At 43.1% G+C, this 18,686-nt stretch overlaps 1 protein-coding gene across 1 annotated transcript; it reads left to right on the top strand.

Annotated features, from left to right (window-relative positions):
* Positions 1 to 2,191: 2,191 nt before the first annotated feature.
* Positions 2,192 to 18,213, top strand: T265_00564 (hypothetical protein; the record flags this gene model as incomplete). Its single annotated transcript, XM_009164368.1, has 2 exons — positions 2,192 to 2,262; positions 18,069 to 18,213. 2 exons carry the CDS (start codon positions 2,192 to 2,194, stop codon positions 18,211 to 18,213), a joined length of 216 nt encoding a protein of 71 aa, XP_009162632.1.
* Between the last annotated feature and the right edge of the window lie 473 nt (positions 18,214 to 18,686).

The raw sequence follows: 18,686 nt of genomic DNA, 5'->3' as shown, positions 1-18,686 counted from the left end.
ATAGTCAATGAGTATCCAGGACCTTCAGGAAGACCTGTTCCAGAAAAAATGGACACAGTTTTTTAATCAAGTTGCATGTGGGAGTTTTGCTTCCCTGTCAAATAGTCTGTAACTGTTCAGTTGGTGCTTTTCAATAGATAACTCCACAGAGAAGGCCTTCTTCCTTTCAATGGTAGTATCTTCTAGAAGCTTGCAGACGCCTGTGAAGGTCCACTTGGCAGATCTGAGAACTTGTTCGTTCAGAATTCTCATAACAGTCGCTCGCAACAGTTTTGCAACTTTTATGTCTTTCTAAATAGACCTCCGTTTGAAAGTTACAATTTTATTCTAAAAGCCACGTTTTGTAAGGAGAAGAGCAAGTGGTTTCAACAATGTTGCCAACAGACAGCCGATCATGTGAACTAGCTTGGCTACCTAGTTATGGCCAGTGAGTTGCCTTTTGGGGACTCCTACGTCAATTCAGTGTAGTGCTAGAAACATCTACCTTCCGGCCGCAAAAGAAATTGTTGCGGATATCCAATTTATTCTTTTACATCCTCGCTCAGGCCGATCCTACCCTTGTCATGTTCAGGTACAATTCACTGGTTGTAAATGGCGGAGCCGGAGAAGAGGTGTCCTGAGATAGATACGCTCTGGCAACCTTTCTGTCATTCGGTGAACTGGTTTATTCACTTATACTATATAGGCATTCGGAGCGTTCTGCAACTTTTAGACACACCAAGACAAAGGCATACTCAGGCAGTCTGCTTTCATTTCGTTATACAAAATACGTACGGAGTGCCACAGATACTTTTTCAGATCAGAAAAAAGAAAGTAAGAAAGAATCACTGAGTAAAGAAAACTTCAAACGCCTCCTCCTAAACACAAAGTCACTCGTGATTCGAGCACCTTACTTCATGTCAAGAAACCAATCGTTTGCCCGAAAACCCATCATCAGTCACAGAGTGCAAAAAATGCTTGGAGTGAATGGAATTCTTGAGAATTAGTTGAGAAGCTGTTTGAGATATCTAGCGCATCTACCTTCAGCTTTATTCTTGCGTTTCATGGGTCCAAGTTCAACTGCAAGACCGATTTCCATGACCTTAACGCAGTAGTTAGCTGATTTGTCGGTAAATCTCAGTATCTATGGTCAGCACCCAGATCGTGGCTCTTATTACACAAATGAGAATAAGTGGAATTGGGAGTGATAGAAATCAATAGAGAACTGGAGTGGAACTCGTCAGTGTCAAATGCATTTTCTACCTGAAATGTGCGCTTCACAAAGCCCACCAGTGATCGCTAAAAGCCTAGTCTCCTGAACTAACATGCTAGTACAATGGCCAGGAATTAAACAACAGACCTACATTCCACAAAGGCAGCTGACTATCGTGCGGGGAAATGCATGAAGTCTAAAGAGAACTGATATTGTTTACATTCACATCACTCTCGTTTGAACAGTCGTCCTCCTGTCCTGAAGCACTTATTCTGGCGAATCCACAACAAATGGGTGGGAGCACTGGATTCGATTTCGCTCTTATTAGAGCTCATCGGCAGTGCATATCCAATGACCGTGTCCGGGGTTTGAACTCCGTACACCCGACATCCGAGGAGAACGTGTTACCACTATTCCGTCGTCGTATGTATGATATGTCGGGTACACCAATCACATCGCTCAAGCGTGAACACACTCACCCCTTCAGACGTGAGAATTCAGATGCGTCCAACGTGCGCTGGTGGAGTAGCGGTAGCAAGTTCTCATCGCATGTCAGGGACACGGCCATGGGATATGCGCTGCCGATGAGCTCTAATAAGAGCGAAATCGAATCCAGTGCTTCCACCCATTTGGTGTGGATTCGCCAGAATAAGTGCTGCAGGACAGGAGGGCGACTGTTCAAACGAGAGTGATGTGAATGTGAACAATACACATCCCCAAACCCCACAACAAGAACTGATTTTCACAGCAAGTATGGTACTTGAAGCAATTCCTTTCTGTATATTCGTAGTGTACTACTCATAAGGTTGCTGAAAATTCGTCTTGGGGCTCATAAGGTAGGCGCGATCCCCGAGTTTCCGTCAACCTTAGGTTCTAATTGAAACCAAATTGCACGAAATTAGCGAAACACACTCATTTGCAAACTAATTTGGTTTTGGGAGAGAGTCACCTGGAACCCAGTTGAATCTTTCGTTAGTAATGTTTCCAGGCAACTGAAGCATGAAGCGGCCTGGTCCAGCACATTCACTTGCCTGGAGACATCACGAACGAGAGATTCAGCTGGGTTCCAGGTGAGTCTCTCGTAAAACCAAATCACTTCCTTTCTGATTAAATTTGCTTGAACGACATTTATCTTGATGGCCACAGTGAATAGTTAGGCTAGCAACTTCATGGCACTCATTACTTACGGGGATACAGTATGCGACAATCGTTTTCCACAATAAATCTCATTGAATGACTGCTTACCTCACCCTCTTTTCTGTGGTATATAGTTGGAATGGTAGGTGCATTCATGGCGTCCTGTTACCATGACGACACCCTTGACCAATCAAAGCGCAGCGTTGCTTTCTATGGCACTGACTGACTGGTTGGCCTAAGGTCAAGTGATTTTCACCGGGTGTGGTCGCAACCTCAAATCAAATGACGAGCTGGTGAATGTAGTCGATAACACCCCAAGGCCGTCTCGAATTTGTGCGAGATGCTGCCTTTGTTTAATACTTATTGATAGTTGAACCCTCATCATCTGGTTGACCTTGTGCTGGCGTTGCTTGGCCGGCCTCCTCAGTCGAAGGATTGGTCAAACAACCACAAGGAAGACCGAAAAAAGTGGTGTAGTTTCGGCTTTTTAAAAATCATGAGAGGATGATACGTCCACGCGACCACGTAAACCTTGTAACGGGTGAGAAAAAGGACTCTTGTTTTCTGTTTTCTAACTTAGATGCCCCTTTTGAACTATACGAATTATTGGACAAAGCCACGTAAACTGGTTCAGTATGACTTAATTGTGGTTTATGAATCAACCCTCTGCCTCTTCCTCCTTTTAGCTTCCCTTCACTCATTAACCAATGTCGAAAACTGAAATCTGCCAATCGTCCCTGACTGAAAGGTTGATGCAATCACTGTACAACTCAGCTCGATACACATGTTTCGTGAGTTATTGAGAGCATCGGCCCAATCGATCATTAGTATCGGGTCCAGATTACGCTTACTCCGTCTAGGTTACTTGGGTAGGTTCACACCAGGTGAAAATTAATAGCAGAGTATCTACCAGCAAGATGTTACCAGGAGCTAACCTCTGAGATCATGGGAAAGATAAGGCCACTTTCCAGCAGTTTTCGTGTGAAGTAAATCTTTGTGGGGAATCACAACTCGGACTCAGAGTACAAACGGCTAATACGCTGTCAAGATCTTCATCACCCTGTAGATGCCGATTTGCACAGCTGAGGCGCAAACAGATGCTTGAGATTACCTGAATTAACGCATTGCCTACATCTGAACAGCTCTTCTGTGGCACTTAGAAGCTTCATGTCTATTTAGGTTCGTTCGTAGTACACAGCGCAGTTGAACGTAACACACATTCCTCCGACATGAGCCGTAGATTTGTTCACCTGGTAATTCTCCAGCTCAAACCGAATTATCTAGTTTCAGTAAGTCCCACAACGACGGTCCTGTAGCCCCTCCTGCTGATTCGATCCAGTGCTGTGGTAAAAACCTTGGTTATACGCAAGGGAACGCACCGTTAATGAACCCCACCTGTGGCAAAGACAGGAACTAAATTTGACCCTTTTGTACAACTATTTAGGTATTTGTGACGAAAGGTAGAGTCGTATGGGGACATGGATTTGAGTACGGTATGTGGACATCCTTTTTTAGACCATCTTCTTATTTAAGCGCATTCTTGGACGATTTGATCTAGAATTCATTGTTAATCTTTTAAACGAAATGAGGTTGTGTAACAGGGATTGGTGTATACCTTTGTTCCAACTAGAAGTAAAGACCTGATGGGACACAGTGTTGCAGGTGGATTACCGATCCATGTGTTGTTTCAAAGTGATAAATAATTATAACGAGTTGTCAAAGGGATTGTACCCCTGTGTTTGCTATCGAATCCCTACTGACTTCAGCATGTTCTTGGTCCAACTGCTGTCATTCATATTTTTGTACTGAATGCTTTCAAAGAATCGTACCACTACTATTAACTTTTGGGGTTAAACTTATTATAACTCATTAGGACTGGTGTTTTGCACTGCAGTCCAATTGAACAACCAGGTAGTGATCGTGGACACGATAAGACCGATGAACAAACAAGCGCACATCACTCAGAGCCATGTGATGGTCATTCTGAACTATCGGACTGACATTTATAAGGTAAGAGTAAACAAATGTCGATTTGAGACTTGGCATCGAGCCTTGTGTAGCTAGGTCACATGCCAGCTTACGACAACCGAAATCTTCTCTATCCGAACTGAGCATCGATCTCGTTTTACCGACGGCTTTTGTGACCTGATCTAATATCGTGTATTCCTTTGTACAATCCATTAGCATCAAACTAAGCGTTGAGCAAACATGTATGCATCACCATATTTTTATCCACCCACGGCAGACAATTTCATCGGACGACATGATTAATAAAGATGTTAAGCAATCGCTTTCTCGGCCAATCGCGGCATTTCCAGAAGTGGCTTTGTAGATAAACCGTCAACTACCGCGTGGACACCAGCTTTCTTGGCAACGCCGTGATAGAAACGAATGAAGTATTATGCCGGGAAAACTACTCTGACATCTCGGACCTCGTGCTGGTTGAAAAGTGGGATGATACTTCTTAAGCACATTTACTTTCGTAATACTGTGATTTAGTTGAGTCTCCGGTTCTCATCATTGTAGGTTGCACATTAGTGCTTCAAAAAGACAATTGAAGAACAGATTGTTTTCCGCACATCATCCTCGGGTCAGTACCTATAATAATCTGTTAGTTAGCCGTCCTTTTAATGACAGTGAGCGAATATTCCAACAACTGGGTGTGTTTCATCAAGTGTGATATAGCTTACAGAAGAAGACCTAGTCAGTTATCAATGTGCCAAACAATTGCGATTGTGTAGGTTCGATTCCATGGCCCGTCGACATCTGAGATGGATGTAGTGCCTTGATTCACTATCTTGGAGAAGAGTTCAACTGGCACATTCAATTTCAGACAGTCTTGTTTACCTCCAAATAAGAGTATCATACATTAGACATGGTAATCAAAACCGAAACACTGGTCTTTGGTTACTTTGGTTACTTTATGATAGGGTTTAGAAATGCTTTTTGAACAGCTGGAATAATGCCAGGCCAATAGTTGCTTTCAACTGTTCCAGCATCACAGCATCGCGCACTCACAAAGAACAGTGGAAAACAGGTCAGGCCAACAAGTTAGCTTCCTGCAAAGTTTTCTACAGCCTACAAAGCCCTACCTACTGTAAGATGACAGTCTCCAGAAATAAAGTAGATCCGTATGGGTTAGGCACACTTAAGAATGAAACTAAATAATACAGCTGAATACCTTTTCGTGAAGAAAAAATATAAATGCTTTAGGCATAAATAAGACCCAGCTGAATCCCTTGCTTAAGACACTCATTGACGTACTGTACAGCGCAGAGGCAAGTTCATAGTAAAGTTGCACCGGAAGTTTAGATGTGCAGCTATTTTCCTTGATACCGCACCACTCATAGGACTGATAAGGGCACACTGATAGTCTACTAGAGCTCTCGAGCTTCTTCGATGCATCAGTCCCATTCCTGAATTGCTGTCGGTTGTTACGTACTTGGGCAATAACCTGTAAGAATAAACGCTGTTTTGCACGCCAATATGGGGTAAACCCTGACACCCCATTCTTAGTTTCACCACTTTGCTGTTCCATTCACGCATGATTTAGGGTTACACCGAGGGCCAACAGTGATGGGGATTTGGAGTGAACCCTACGCGATACGCCCCAGAGAGTTTAGTCTGATAGTGAGCTATTAAGGGGTTGGTCTCAACTTATAACCAGAACCATGTCAAGGAAACTTAATAGGACCATCCTCAAAGAATGATTCACCAAATCTACTTTCCAAACTATCATTTCACTTTCGGTCGTAGACGGAATTTACTTGCTATACTGGGGTTGTTCAAAGCGGCAGTCCTGATAATGCAAAATCAACCTTGCTAAAATGCCCGGACATAAACAGGATGTTGCTCTAAACCCGAGGTCAAATCCTCAGACAGCTAAGGGATGTCCATCGTCGACTGTCTTTAAAGTGATCGCTACAATAATCGCCAATGTGTGTCGCATGTTTCCACAATCGGTAGACCTTCATTTACATGAGTGGACATGCTGAAATGTTCTAACTTATCATGCGATTTAGTAAACCGCAATGCAATCCCAGCACTTCGATTCGTGCGCATTAATATCATAGACCACGTGAGGGCATACGTGGGACACAGTTTGGTGACACTACAGTCCTCTAACGTCCCTGTATGTCACGATTCCGTCTAATCCTGTTCCACAGATAGTGCTAAGCTCAACTCCTGATGGTTTTCTTCAACTGTTACTGAGCCTAACCCGACCAAAATACGTAGTACAAGTGCAAAGCCACATAAGGTGATGGTTGTAATTTATCCTTGAATCGTCTTCTACCTGAACCCATGCATAAACCTCTCTGGATTCTGGTTTAAACATGTCACATTGTGACAGCTGAACAGATGTTTATTGCGCACAAGTTCCAGCCTTTAAATATGACAGCTTATTTGGCGCCTGATTCGGGACTGCAACGCGAAACATTTTCCCAAGGTTAGTCGCGCACATCTACTCGATGGACCGAGGCCGCCGACGAGGAAGTCTAAGAAATATTTCTGTATGCGTGTGTGGATCCTGTGAGCCTATTTCATGGCTTGATATAGAACTTCCCACTGAAGCCCTTCAATGATATTTTCTCAAAATCAATATCTTGTTGGCTGTCTTGATGGCAATATCGGTCTGGACTACGGAAAGTCAGCTCTGAAAGCACCCTACGGGTCGTACTGGAAAACACATTGAGATACCGGTGGAAACCAGATAATCAGACCCCTTGTGTACGTAATGCGAAACAAACACCTTTACAACGTTGTCCGGTCAACAGCCGCTCTAAATTACTTCTATGGCTGGCATAGAATGAGTTTCCAGCAGTCTGATACCAACCTCTAATAGAGCTTTGCACCCAGATGGATATAACTCCGTATCGCTGCCAAACAGTGCTTCCTAACCTGTGGTTTTACATAAATCAGTTGGAAATACAAACTGTCTGCCTTTAAAAACTTACGAAAGGATCGTCCAATTAGAGTTCACATAGGCACCATTCTGGAATTTCGAAAAAGGAATCATTTATTAATTCTCGTTTTGTGATTATCTTGGACATGTTGCACTGCTCGTTTCTGACAGGTCCGAATAATCCACAGTTTCACGCATTTTGTCCAATGCCATTTCTGTTCTCGAGCCACAGTCACACAACACTAATCCAGACGTGGTTTATATTATATTACATTCTTCCTTTAGCTTAGGTTAGTTGCCATAAATTGGATCTCTATACTATCGGATGTATTGTTTTCATAATCAAATCAAATAGGATGATGCAATGATGAAAATCTGCATAACTAATGGGAGTTCGCCTACCCCAACATACGCACACAGCTTTTATGCAATCCATTACTGATGAACCGGCCGTTTGGTTTTAAGCAGCATGTTCTCCAACATTATGAGTTGTTCTTGTCTGTGGCAAAAGAGCGAAAGAAGACAAACAACGGGCATGTATTAAGCCCTGATAAAATGTCTCACATGGGTTACAAGCAGTATCATAACCACTGTATGTTAATGCGGAACATGAGTACCGCTTAATCGATATGGTGACCCACTTCACAGGACATCACACTGGCGAAAAGATCACCTAGCACTCAACGATTCTCGGCTTATCTATTCGGCTACGCACTGCATACCAAACATACAGCTATGCTACTTGGCTACCACATTTACGGTGAAATGTAAAAAGACTAAGAATGCACCAATCACTTGCTGGTTAACTGGTCTACCAGATGATTTTGAGCTATTGGTGCACACGGTCTCAAGGTCCCCAAAAAGGACAGTAATGTCTGTGTGCTCAGAGCACAGACATTGGTTCCCAACGGGAGGAGTAACGCCGTTTCAGGGAAGCAAATGGGGGACGCGAATCCAAATAATGCTGATAGATATTACAGAAACAATGGTGTTTCAAATTCTACAATCATCGTTAAGATATTGGGAATATTAAGCAGATATTACAAACCATATGATAGGTATTTAGTCAGTACGCATAATTCAGAACGGCTAAAAATAGAAGCTGCTTTATTTAACCAGACTTGGTCAGAAAACTTCTTTCCGAAAGACAGAATTGGAAGTAGTATGAAGGTAGAAGCACCAGCAAGTGCAATTGCCCCGCGAAAGAACCCTCACGACTAAGGTTACTAACCTGACGAAACTGTCTGTTGACGTTACGCCGTGATCTTCGTGACTTCAATTTATAGTCCATTTACAGATATCTTTCAAATCGCTGCATAAGTGGTGGACATCTTTTAAAAATTTGTATCTTTCGACCAGATGATATGTTAATTCCCTCGTGCCCAGAGACAAATTAGCTTTGTGATTCCTTCTACGATGCCTCGTTTTAGGGGTTTCAAAATTATTTCGTTACCAAGAGAAGCCACTGATGTGGCTCCCCAGAATGGTAGCATCTATTCAGAGGGATTTCCCTCTGAGTGTGTCTGAGGACATGGACTGGTAGACGCAGATCTACATTTGTGGTCATTAACACTAACTACGACTCGTACACTCGATGGCAGTCGTGCGTGTATGCGTATCGGTCGTCCATATTTGTTTGCTCGCTATTGACGAGTGCTTTGGATGGTTTCGCTTAGAAGAATAACTGCTGTTTGCTTGTCTAGTGTATTGGCCTCTGGGACTTTAGTCCGTTTTTTATTCTGGTGCGTGAACATAGTTGAAGCAATTTCAGTCCGACTATAGACGATAGCTGTTTTACATCTGATTCAACCAGCCCAACTGACAGTGAGGAAAGATATTGGTAGAACGATCTAGATAAAATTCTGATAGGCGTATCTGTATTGTTAAATCGACACGGAGATTTTTATTGATCTACGTATTTGTCAGTCCATGTATTTGCATCTTTGTATTTGTCAACGAAGACAAGTCTTTTCATGCAGGAACTGGTGGCTACTGAACAAGTCAATCACTGTAATCTTAGACCGCCGGAAAACTGTCGAGATTTTATGGTACCAAAAGCAGTGATGGTACTAAGCTGCAATCTTCGCAACAGGATATCAATTTTCAGCGTTCGACAGGAATGTCGCATGGTTTATCACGTCCTTCGAAGAAACCATGTCTTGCATCAGCCGAATCAACAGTGGATGATAATTTTTTCAACCGAGCGTATTATCGACCGAATGTTTCAACCTTATCTCTGTTAAAATAACCAGAAATTAACAAATGACTTTAGGAACGCATGACTCAGCTATCATTTTCACTGCAGAACAATCGAAAACCGAAAAATCCAAACTAGACATACAAAAGTGGCACAATTGATGAAGACCACAACAAAACACAGATGTTGTGGGGTACTACAGAGTCACTCAAACTTCAGAATCACTATAGGCAAGGAATTCAGGATACAATGGACAGTGAAAATGTATCAATTTCTGCAGAACACGATGAATCACCTTGGATTCATTCTTTTAGCACTTACGTGGAAACTGGTTCCCGCTGGCAATTAATTCTTGTGTGCGTTGGCAAATTCGAAGACCTACAACTCAACAGAAACAAAATTGCCTTCCGTGCAGACAAAACACCCGACAAACCCACCTTCCCCCTTACCGGTTGGGACTTCGTTGGTAGGGCTTTATATCGCATCGATAGCCTTAAATGCCTTAGGATAAATATCGATTGTCAGGGAATTACCTTACCACTTTGTCTCTTGTAGTCATTTTTGTCCCGGTGTTTATCACGACTCAACCTATTCACACCTTACTTTACACGAGGCACTAGACTCTCTTCGAAAAAGCACCTTTGCAGCATTCTTAAATGTTCCAGTCATAAAAGTTCGTTGTAGTTAGCTGTTTTCCGTGGATGGGATGGGAAAGAATCCTGTATTTCTGAAATGTACTCAAATGCTAGCAAGACACGGTGAATTTGTTTAGGTGGAAAAAACTAGTGGTTTCCCTATCCGACTGAACTTTAAATAAGAACCACTGAACGCGACGTGCTGTCATGAGTTCTTGACTTACCGTGCGTCACTTCATCCTGACCTTCAACTGTAATAACTTCATTAAATGGAGAATGTTGTATTGATCCAACAGAATAGCTAGGCTTACGGAAGGTTCCTCTGCAATCTGCGTGTAGACTGCAAAGTTCAACCTCAAATGACTCCATCTTTAAAGTAGCAACCGTTGCTTAGACGCTGGCTTCATTCGAATTCCAAATACAAATTGGAATAACACCTTCAGAAAACAAAAATGAAGAACTGGAGGAATATGGGATGCAGCTAACAACTTTTGTTCCATTTTTGACTACCGGTCTTGTACTCCGTGAGTGAACTGTCAAGTGTCAAGCTGGATAGTTTGTAAAATACTGCTATTCGGTCTGGGTGTTTAAAAACTTTTTGGTGACTGTCGTATTGGAACGAAGGAAGTGCTCTCAACACCACAGTTTTCCACTGTCATTTCCAGAGGAACTTCTGTGCAAATGAACAAGGTCTGAATTTTTAAAACAATACTGAGTTCGGACAAAGCGCTTGAGAACTGTTTACCACTACTTCACTTACAATAGACTGCCAAAAGTGCACAAGTTGTCTTCAAATAAATTATTGTTACAATGCTGAACAGTTCATCTTGCACAAACGGATATATGATCTGATTATACAGTCGGTAGTTTGAGGAGATTTGGGAATTTTAATGGAGATTTCGGCCTTTAAGTGAAGTCAATTTATGCTGAAAGGCCAAGAAGCATTAAACAGCTGCTTCATCCTTATCAGGAATCATCAGAAGTACTCACAAAACTCCAGGGAGTCTCGTGCCCGCAACCTTCAAGCTATTTTTGGCTGAATGGCTAGGAATTCCAACTTGTAGCCAGGAAGCTACGGATCCGAGGTTCTCTGGAGTTTCATGAGATGTGCACTGCTAATGATTCCCAATAAGGAGAAAAAGCTGATGTGCACTGCTAATGATTCCCAATAAGGATGAAAAAGCTGTACAGTACTTCTGGGCTCCTCAGGACGGATTAGCATCATTTGCATCTCCATTAGGCCTTATTATTGTACGCGAGCCACTTGGTGCCGCAGCACACCAGACAACAAAGTTTTGCAGTAAAAAGGTAGAAATGTGAATTGGTCACGCTTTGTATTCTATATATGTATATATATATATATCGTTCAGTTGTAACACTCTTCCTGTGCCTAGTTGCCGTGCCACCCGAAGGAAGCACGAGGGCTGGGATACCGCCAGGTTGCCCAAGCCTAGACAGGGAAGTCGAGAGGTAGAGGTCGGGTTTGAACCACGGACCATCCGGTCAGTAAATTCGCGCTCTAACTACTTGAGCCAGCCTTGTGGGCGGATCTTATCCAGCGGAGGCTGTTAAAATCACCTACTCCCCAGAATCCGATAACACCATTTTTTTTATCATAAATCACAAGAACGTTTTTCACCTTAAGCAATTTGCGTGTTCCACTGAATAGGCCCTTGCAGTAGCATGGTGAGTGGAGTTGGTCATGATTCAACTGCATGGCATTTGTAGCCAATAGGTATTTTGAGGACAGATCCCTAATCCACGCATGGTGCCCAAACTATCTCTAGTTGTAACGAACCTGAGAAAGGTATTGCCCTGGTACTTTCAGAAGGACGGCAAAAAACAGTCTGTCATACATCAGTCATGCATCTTCTGATGCGGAACGAAATTACAGTCGGACTGAAAAAGAAAGATCAGCCTTAGTATGTGTGACTGAAAAGTTGCAAACAAACGTTGCATGAACAAAAATTTGCATTTTGTATGCATCAACAGCCATACTTGCCCTCTCCCCCTCCAAAAGGGGTATTTCTCTACACAAGGAAATAAGATGCGACACTGGGCTACCTACCAACGTCATGGTAGATTCCCATAAACAAATTTGATCAAGATGACGCACTTTGAACAGTACATGCCTACAGGGTCAGTAATGATCCCAGAGTAGATGCACACATCTCGTGCATATAGACGGATACCGATGTCTACCACATTTTTATCAGACATTCAGCAAGTTGCCCTTCTATCTGTCAGGCAACTCAGTCTAATTCTATTTTTAAACGGTATGGTGCTTCGCTCGAGCACTGGGTTGTTTCATCGCATTAGTCGTGAGAGTTACAAATCATCTTGCACCACACTGGAAGTGATCAAAATTGTGGATATTTACCTAGTGTTCGGCGGACGGACTGTGATTTGGGGATTCTGGAACAAGTATATTCCGCCTGAAGTCCAGTGCCAACAATCGTGCATACAACTCCACATAGAAAAGGATAGTGAACTACTAGTCAAGTTGCGAAAATATTCTGAAGCTGTATAGGCCCATTTTAAAATTAGAGCGTATCCATATTCAACTCCACACGTTATATTTCACTTTTATCGCGCTGGATCATTGCATTAACAGAGTTCCCATGTCTACATTCCAAATGGTCGGATTTTGTCCCCATGTGTAATATTATCGGGTTCCTCAACGAACTCGGCTCTGAAAAGTGTGCTTACTCAGTCTGACAACTACGGTCAACTGAATTCAGCCATTTTCGCCAACCTTTAGCCGGTGATCACATCTGCAGCTCAGCAAGCCATTCCAAGTTCGACGGCCAAACAGAAGTCTTTCGTCACCTTTAACCGAGCAGTTTAGAAGTTAGAGGGTGAAGAAAGATTTAGTGAAACTCTACCTGACTCGAGCTAATTTTCGAAAGTTTTGGCTACTTTTTTGTAACTATGTATTAAACATATAATTCATCTGCGCTCAGCCAGAAACCACCAACTGAAGTTTTTCTATGAAGAACATGATGAACTGCCCCTGATTCCCTGCGATCACGTAAGAGCAGAGTTGAGCCGAATTCACAGGCGTAAAACTGGTGTGTTCACTAACAAATCATGTGAGCTTTATTCAGCTGATTGATATAGCAAACTGTTGTGGCTGTAGATAAGGCTGGGTTACTGCGGTTGTCGAACTCTGCAGAGGTGATTTGTTTGAATCTAAGATGGCCATGCATGTCAGTCCTATGAGACGATGATAATTGTGCGAAACCAATAAACATTCTCTTCGATACATTTGGATTACCCATGTCAAATGCTGTTGAAGAAGGGTACGTCGAAAGCTCTCCTGTTGTTGAACTTCAGCCTTACCGTCGCACAAGATTATTATTAATCAATGATTATCTCTCCGCTGTCCATTCGAGTGACCAGTTTTCACTCACTTAGGACCCGGCATTTTTATCCTTGTCAGTTTCTACTAGGTTGTGACGTGCTGAACTTTTTAAAGAACTTGATTTTTCTTCTATAATTCAGGTTGGTATACGCTGTCACATGTATCGTTTAGGTGCGCAGAACTATGGGGAACCTGATTCCAAACGTGAATTTGTTGTTTTGTTTTTCTTAGTTTGTTCAGATAGATAAATACAGGGTTCGTACGGCCATTCCTCCTCAGTTTGGTAGAAATAACTTGCCTTTTTAAAGCGTCACTGCCTGTGGACATTTTTGTGATGCAGCCAGGATTTGAGAACTGCGCCGTTTTCTTGAACTAACGGACGCTCAACACTTGCGTAGATAATGGGTACGACACAATTGCCGTTGGTCTGTTGAAAGTAAGTTCTGGCAATAGTGCTGTCGCCGCAAGACCTTACTGCATGCGATCGGTGGTGTAAGTCTATGCCATTGTCTTTCAGCTCCAGTTCGCATAATTTTAGGTCTAGGGAGGCTGAGATAGCCATGTTAAACAACGGCAAAACGAAACGCCAACATGGATTTACGGTAACTGCTGACTTCACTGTCAGTGCGCCAGAAAATCTGTCTTGACGTCTCACCTACCATGGGCGGTTTTCCAAGGTGTCAACTGAAAAAAATAATTCACAGAAGAAAGGCAATTTTTGGTTGGACTTGCTACCGTCCACTGGCCACAAAAAGGTCTTGTGTGCCACCGCGCGACTCTCACCCACTGTGTGTGGGTATGCTTTAGTGTCAGCATGGTCGCCATTGTGGCTAGGTGGTTCGTCGCGACGCCTGTCTCGTGTCCTTTGGCTTTACAAATGAAAGGTCAGTTTGTCGTTGGCACATGATGCGTGTGTGAGCATCCACACTGGACTATTTTCGATCGGTCAAAATGCGTCCTGAGTTTCTATTAGGACAGTCAACGGCAGTGAGGAAAATGAAAAGTTAATAAGAATAGTGCCACAAAGACTTACACAACAGAGAGACAGAACTGACCAAAAGAGTAATGTAAATGCAAATTTTAGAAGAAAAAACAAGATCCACCTGGGTTTTTCGTACCGTGAGGGAAGCGAAAGATATTGAGAGATCCAGATGATAGACAAGTAAGAGCCGGTGAGATGTGCGCAGGAAGAGAATTTCTTTAGCACTTGAGAAAGCAGTCTCAGAGTGCGTCTTTCCACTCAGTCTTCTTCTGAATATGACTGTGTATCAACAAGTCATTCGTTCATTATTTGGCCGATTTCGTGGAGCTCTGATCTGACTAGGTCAAATATACTCTCCGTGCTTACTTTGTGGAACTGTCCTGATGACAGCATTGCTGAAGCTATCATTTATTTACCATTCCGATGATAATCCAAACCGCTTTAAGCGGGCGTCTCGTAAGGTTCTTGTTTTTTAGCCTAAACACACAATATGCGAAACATGGCTTTCACGCATGCCTCATAGAGAAGCCGGTAGAATGCCGTGTCTCGACAGCCAACACAATATGCCACAACCCACTACATAATGAAGGCCTACTGTCTAACAAGCAACTACGAAGAATTGATTCACAAGACTGTGTGTTAAGAGAGTTAACGAGAAAAAATTTCAGAACATTTTGGAATTCGTGATGCCTGTGAATTTCCCCTTAAGTAACAAGAGAATGGGAGAGAATACATTGTGCATTTCTGATTGATAGATTATTGATACTTGAGGAAATGTTTATTTTGTATTCTAGGATGCTGAAGAGGCTAGGTTTACCGTGGGTGTTGCAGGTAACGGAAAGGTGTATCGACACCATTATTTAAAATACAGTAGTGAGGCACCGGCCTTCAACACAGATGTTGTAGTCAATAATGAGATGAAAGAAAACACCACGTGAAATCATCTGTGGTAGTGTTTATTCGAGGTCGTAGGACGGAGTATAAGAGTTGCATACATGCCGCACTATGGAGGAAAATGTCGGTAGCTCAGGTAGCGTAGTTGACCATTGGCTTGTTCGCTGGGCTGGGCAATTTGATTGCAAACGTTTCATCATCAATCGAGGTGACCGCTACGCACAACTACACTCCCCAATAACGCATTGATGATGTCACCTCGATTAGTGATGAAACGTTTGCAACCAAATTGCCCAGCTCAGCGAACAAGCCAACGATATGCCGCACTATAATTCTCTGTTCCTTAAATCATCCGTCCCAGAGTGACAACACCCCTCAAACGATCTCTTGAGCGCTGCCAACCCCCTCCCTCCGCTTCATTAATCGATGCCCACCGGCGGAATATGATTCATTCAACAAAAAATCAGTGCCGTTTTATGGTGGAAAAATAGGTTGATCCCTGTGTAGGGTATTCGCCGGTCGGAATAACCTCCCTCTTTGTTACGACCATCTGTCTACTGAAGCCGGATTTTCTGGGCTTCTTAGATTTCATAATAGTTGTGGAATACTATGCCACAGTTAAACCAACTTAAAATGGCACGCTGATTCCGGCGACGCTCAGTTTATAAATCACCAAGAAAAGTGGGGTCACTGCGTTTTATTCGCTCCTTATGCTGGTCTCGAATGGGTCGAGTGATTGCAAACCAAATTCATCGCTCGCTGACAAGGATATTTAGCATGAACAAAACAAAAATTGAGTAGTGGGAGCAGGAGAAACTGAAATGAAATTGAACCCATCATAGATCTCTGGCGATTCGGTTGATTGATCATTTTACAGATGCCAGACTGAGTGAAACACATCTGGCTCCGCAACCGTCTTATAGAAGTACTACCAAGTCTGGTCAAACTGATGGGGGATACACTGCATTTGAAAGAATAGGGTCTTCTCATGAACAGCCAACAAAAACCACTTCTCAAGTTTAGATTGGGGAACGGCAGCTGGACACGAACTAGAGTAACAGGTAAAAAATCGGTTGTTCTGAAATTCTCCGAGTGGTGCCAAAAATGATTCCACTCGAATTCCAGTCCGCTTGTTCATTTAGATATTGAAATCGACAAGAACTGGTATCATAACCCGAGAGAGAATAAAGGGAAATTGCGTAGCTTTTTGTCATTTCGCTTAATGTAATGTTTTTCATCTGAGCGAAGGATAATGAGAAATTCCAGGAGTTTATAAGAGGTGGAGCTTGAAGGTCTGAAGACACCCACAACAAGAACTCATTCTTGTGTCGATTTCTCTTATCTTTGAAGAACTCGCACTCATCCTCACCATTCCTGAGTCTGGTTTCTGTTGACCGGCAACCACCGAGTCTTATAAGCTATTGGTGGCATATGTGTAGTAGAGGAGTGCATGTTGACTCTGCAAGATGTCTTGCCCTGTTTCAGAACTTATCCACATAGAGCGAAAGGTGACGTCTTAGAAAACATGTTGCATTTTCTGTGCGAGTAACAATCGTCTTATCCTTGTTCCCCTCACATTCGTCTCAAGATTTCAGGTGTTGCACATCTGTCAAAGTCAACCACGCACTTACCCAATGCGTCTACCGGACGGAACGATTAAAAAGGTCACAAAAACCTAGACCTAACACACTTCTCATAAGGTTGCTGAAAAGTCTTCCACAACCCACGAACGATTATGCCTCTCTTGGGGCTCACCTGGTAGGCGCAGTGCTCGAGTTCTTGTCAACCTGTTCTACTTGAATCCAAATTAAACGGAAATTCGACAGGTACTCTCACTATAGGCGACAGATTCAGTCTGATTCATTTGAGTCTCCTATCAAAAAAGACAAATCGTCGCATCATTATCAGGACGGGTCTGTCGACACGATGGTGAATACTTAAGTATTGACAGCAGACTTCACAAATGATCTACCAGCGAGGCAAAACATCCTATCGATAACTCACGCCGATCTGAAATGTGGTAAGTGTGCGCAGTCCCACAGGTTACTTGATGGGCTGGTCGCGAAGCCGAAGTGCATCTCATCACAGTGCTAGTTTATTCAGTTGGTTTATGATTTCTACATCATTCCTTCCACCCTATCACTCTGATTTTCGTTGTGCTACTCGGCGGGTCAACTACGATTGGTGTCAGGACAGATTTGTTAATCACGATATAAAACACGACTTGTTATCCAGATGGCAAAGGATATACTGACCATGAACCCCTGGTCAAGTGTATTGGTGCGTGTTTATAGGATTCCTACAGTACACCAACTCAGCGGCCAGATGTACAGCTTGCGCCTGGAAGCCTCTGCGGTGACGAATATCCGGAAATAGGCCGGTTACCAGAGGCAATCATTCCTACTCATAGGTCGATCCACTTCTACGGTATTTGATAGATTTTGTCATATAGCATTCATCAGTTGTGCTCCACCATACTGCTCCAATCCAAAGGACAGGTCGGACGTAGGTACGTTTAAAAGTGCCGCACCAATACCAAGAGTAATCGGCCGAAAGTGCTATATTCGGATTTTTAATAAGGTATTAATGCGGATAATATTCGGCAGGATGTTCACGGATAGGAAAGTTGGAACTGAACGACACGCCTCGACCCGTCCTCACTCAGGACGCAAAGCAGTGCCAAGTAGATACACAAAAATCAGATATTTCACCATAGGTTGTTTCGTCCTTACCACTGATTATCACTTTCAGCACCTCGTACCAGGATCGACGTCGTAACGTACGCTCAAGCACGGGCCCAGAGACTGGTGCTAAGTACAGAACATGCAATGGATCGTCGAAAAACTGGACTTGATGCAAGACCTCAACTACAACCGAAACACGGATCGAGCACCAAACCCCTGAGATAATGAAAAACCGAGCCCCCATGCAATCCCTAAAAGTAATTCATTGAACCTTCTCGTTGAGAAACTACTTCACAGAGGAAGAAAACAATCAGCGTAGGCCAGTTTTTAGCCATACATCTAGCCACCGTTTTACCGGTCCTTGTAGTCGCCCAGAGTGGAGTGTGAAAGCATCGACTTTACCAACAAGCTCCGACCAAATGGTACCAATTCCAAACTGTAACTGCTGTCCGATTTACTATTCCAGCTATTCATTATCAGAGCTCGTCACGTCTTTAGAATTCATTTGTGGCCGTGGATAGTATACTGTCTCATTTTCCTATACGGAGCATTCCTTGTGTCAGTCGTACGGAAACCCATTTTATTCCTAACCGATTCGTCTTTGCAAACTGTAGACCAGTGCTATCATTCATGTGGATCCCCTTCCAGGATAAAGCTCGACTCTCTGGGTAAGTGATCAACCCACGCGCAATGCCTAA

This window comes from Opisthorchis viverrini (assembly GCF_000715545.1).
Source record: "Opisthorchis viverrini unplaced genomic scaffold opera_v5_5, whole genome shotgun sequence".
In the NCBI taxonomy this organism is placed as follows: Eukaryota; Metazoa; Platyhelminthes; class Trematoda; order Opisthorchiida; family Opisthorchiidae; genus Opisthorchis; species Opisthorchis viverrini.
This window is presented reverse-complemented; position numbering and strand designations above follow the sequence as displayed.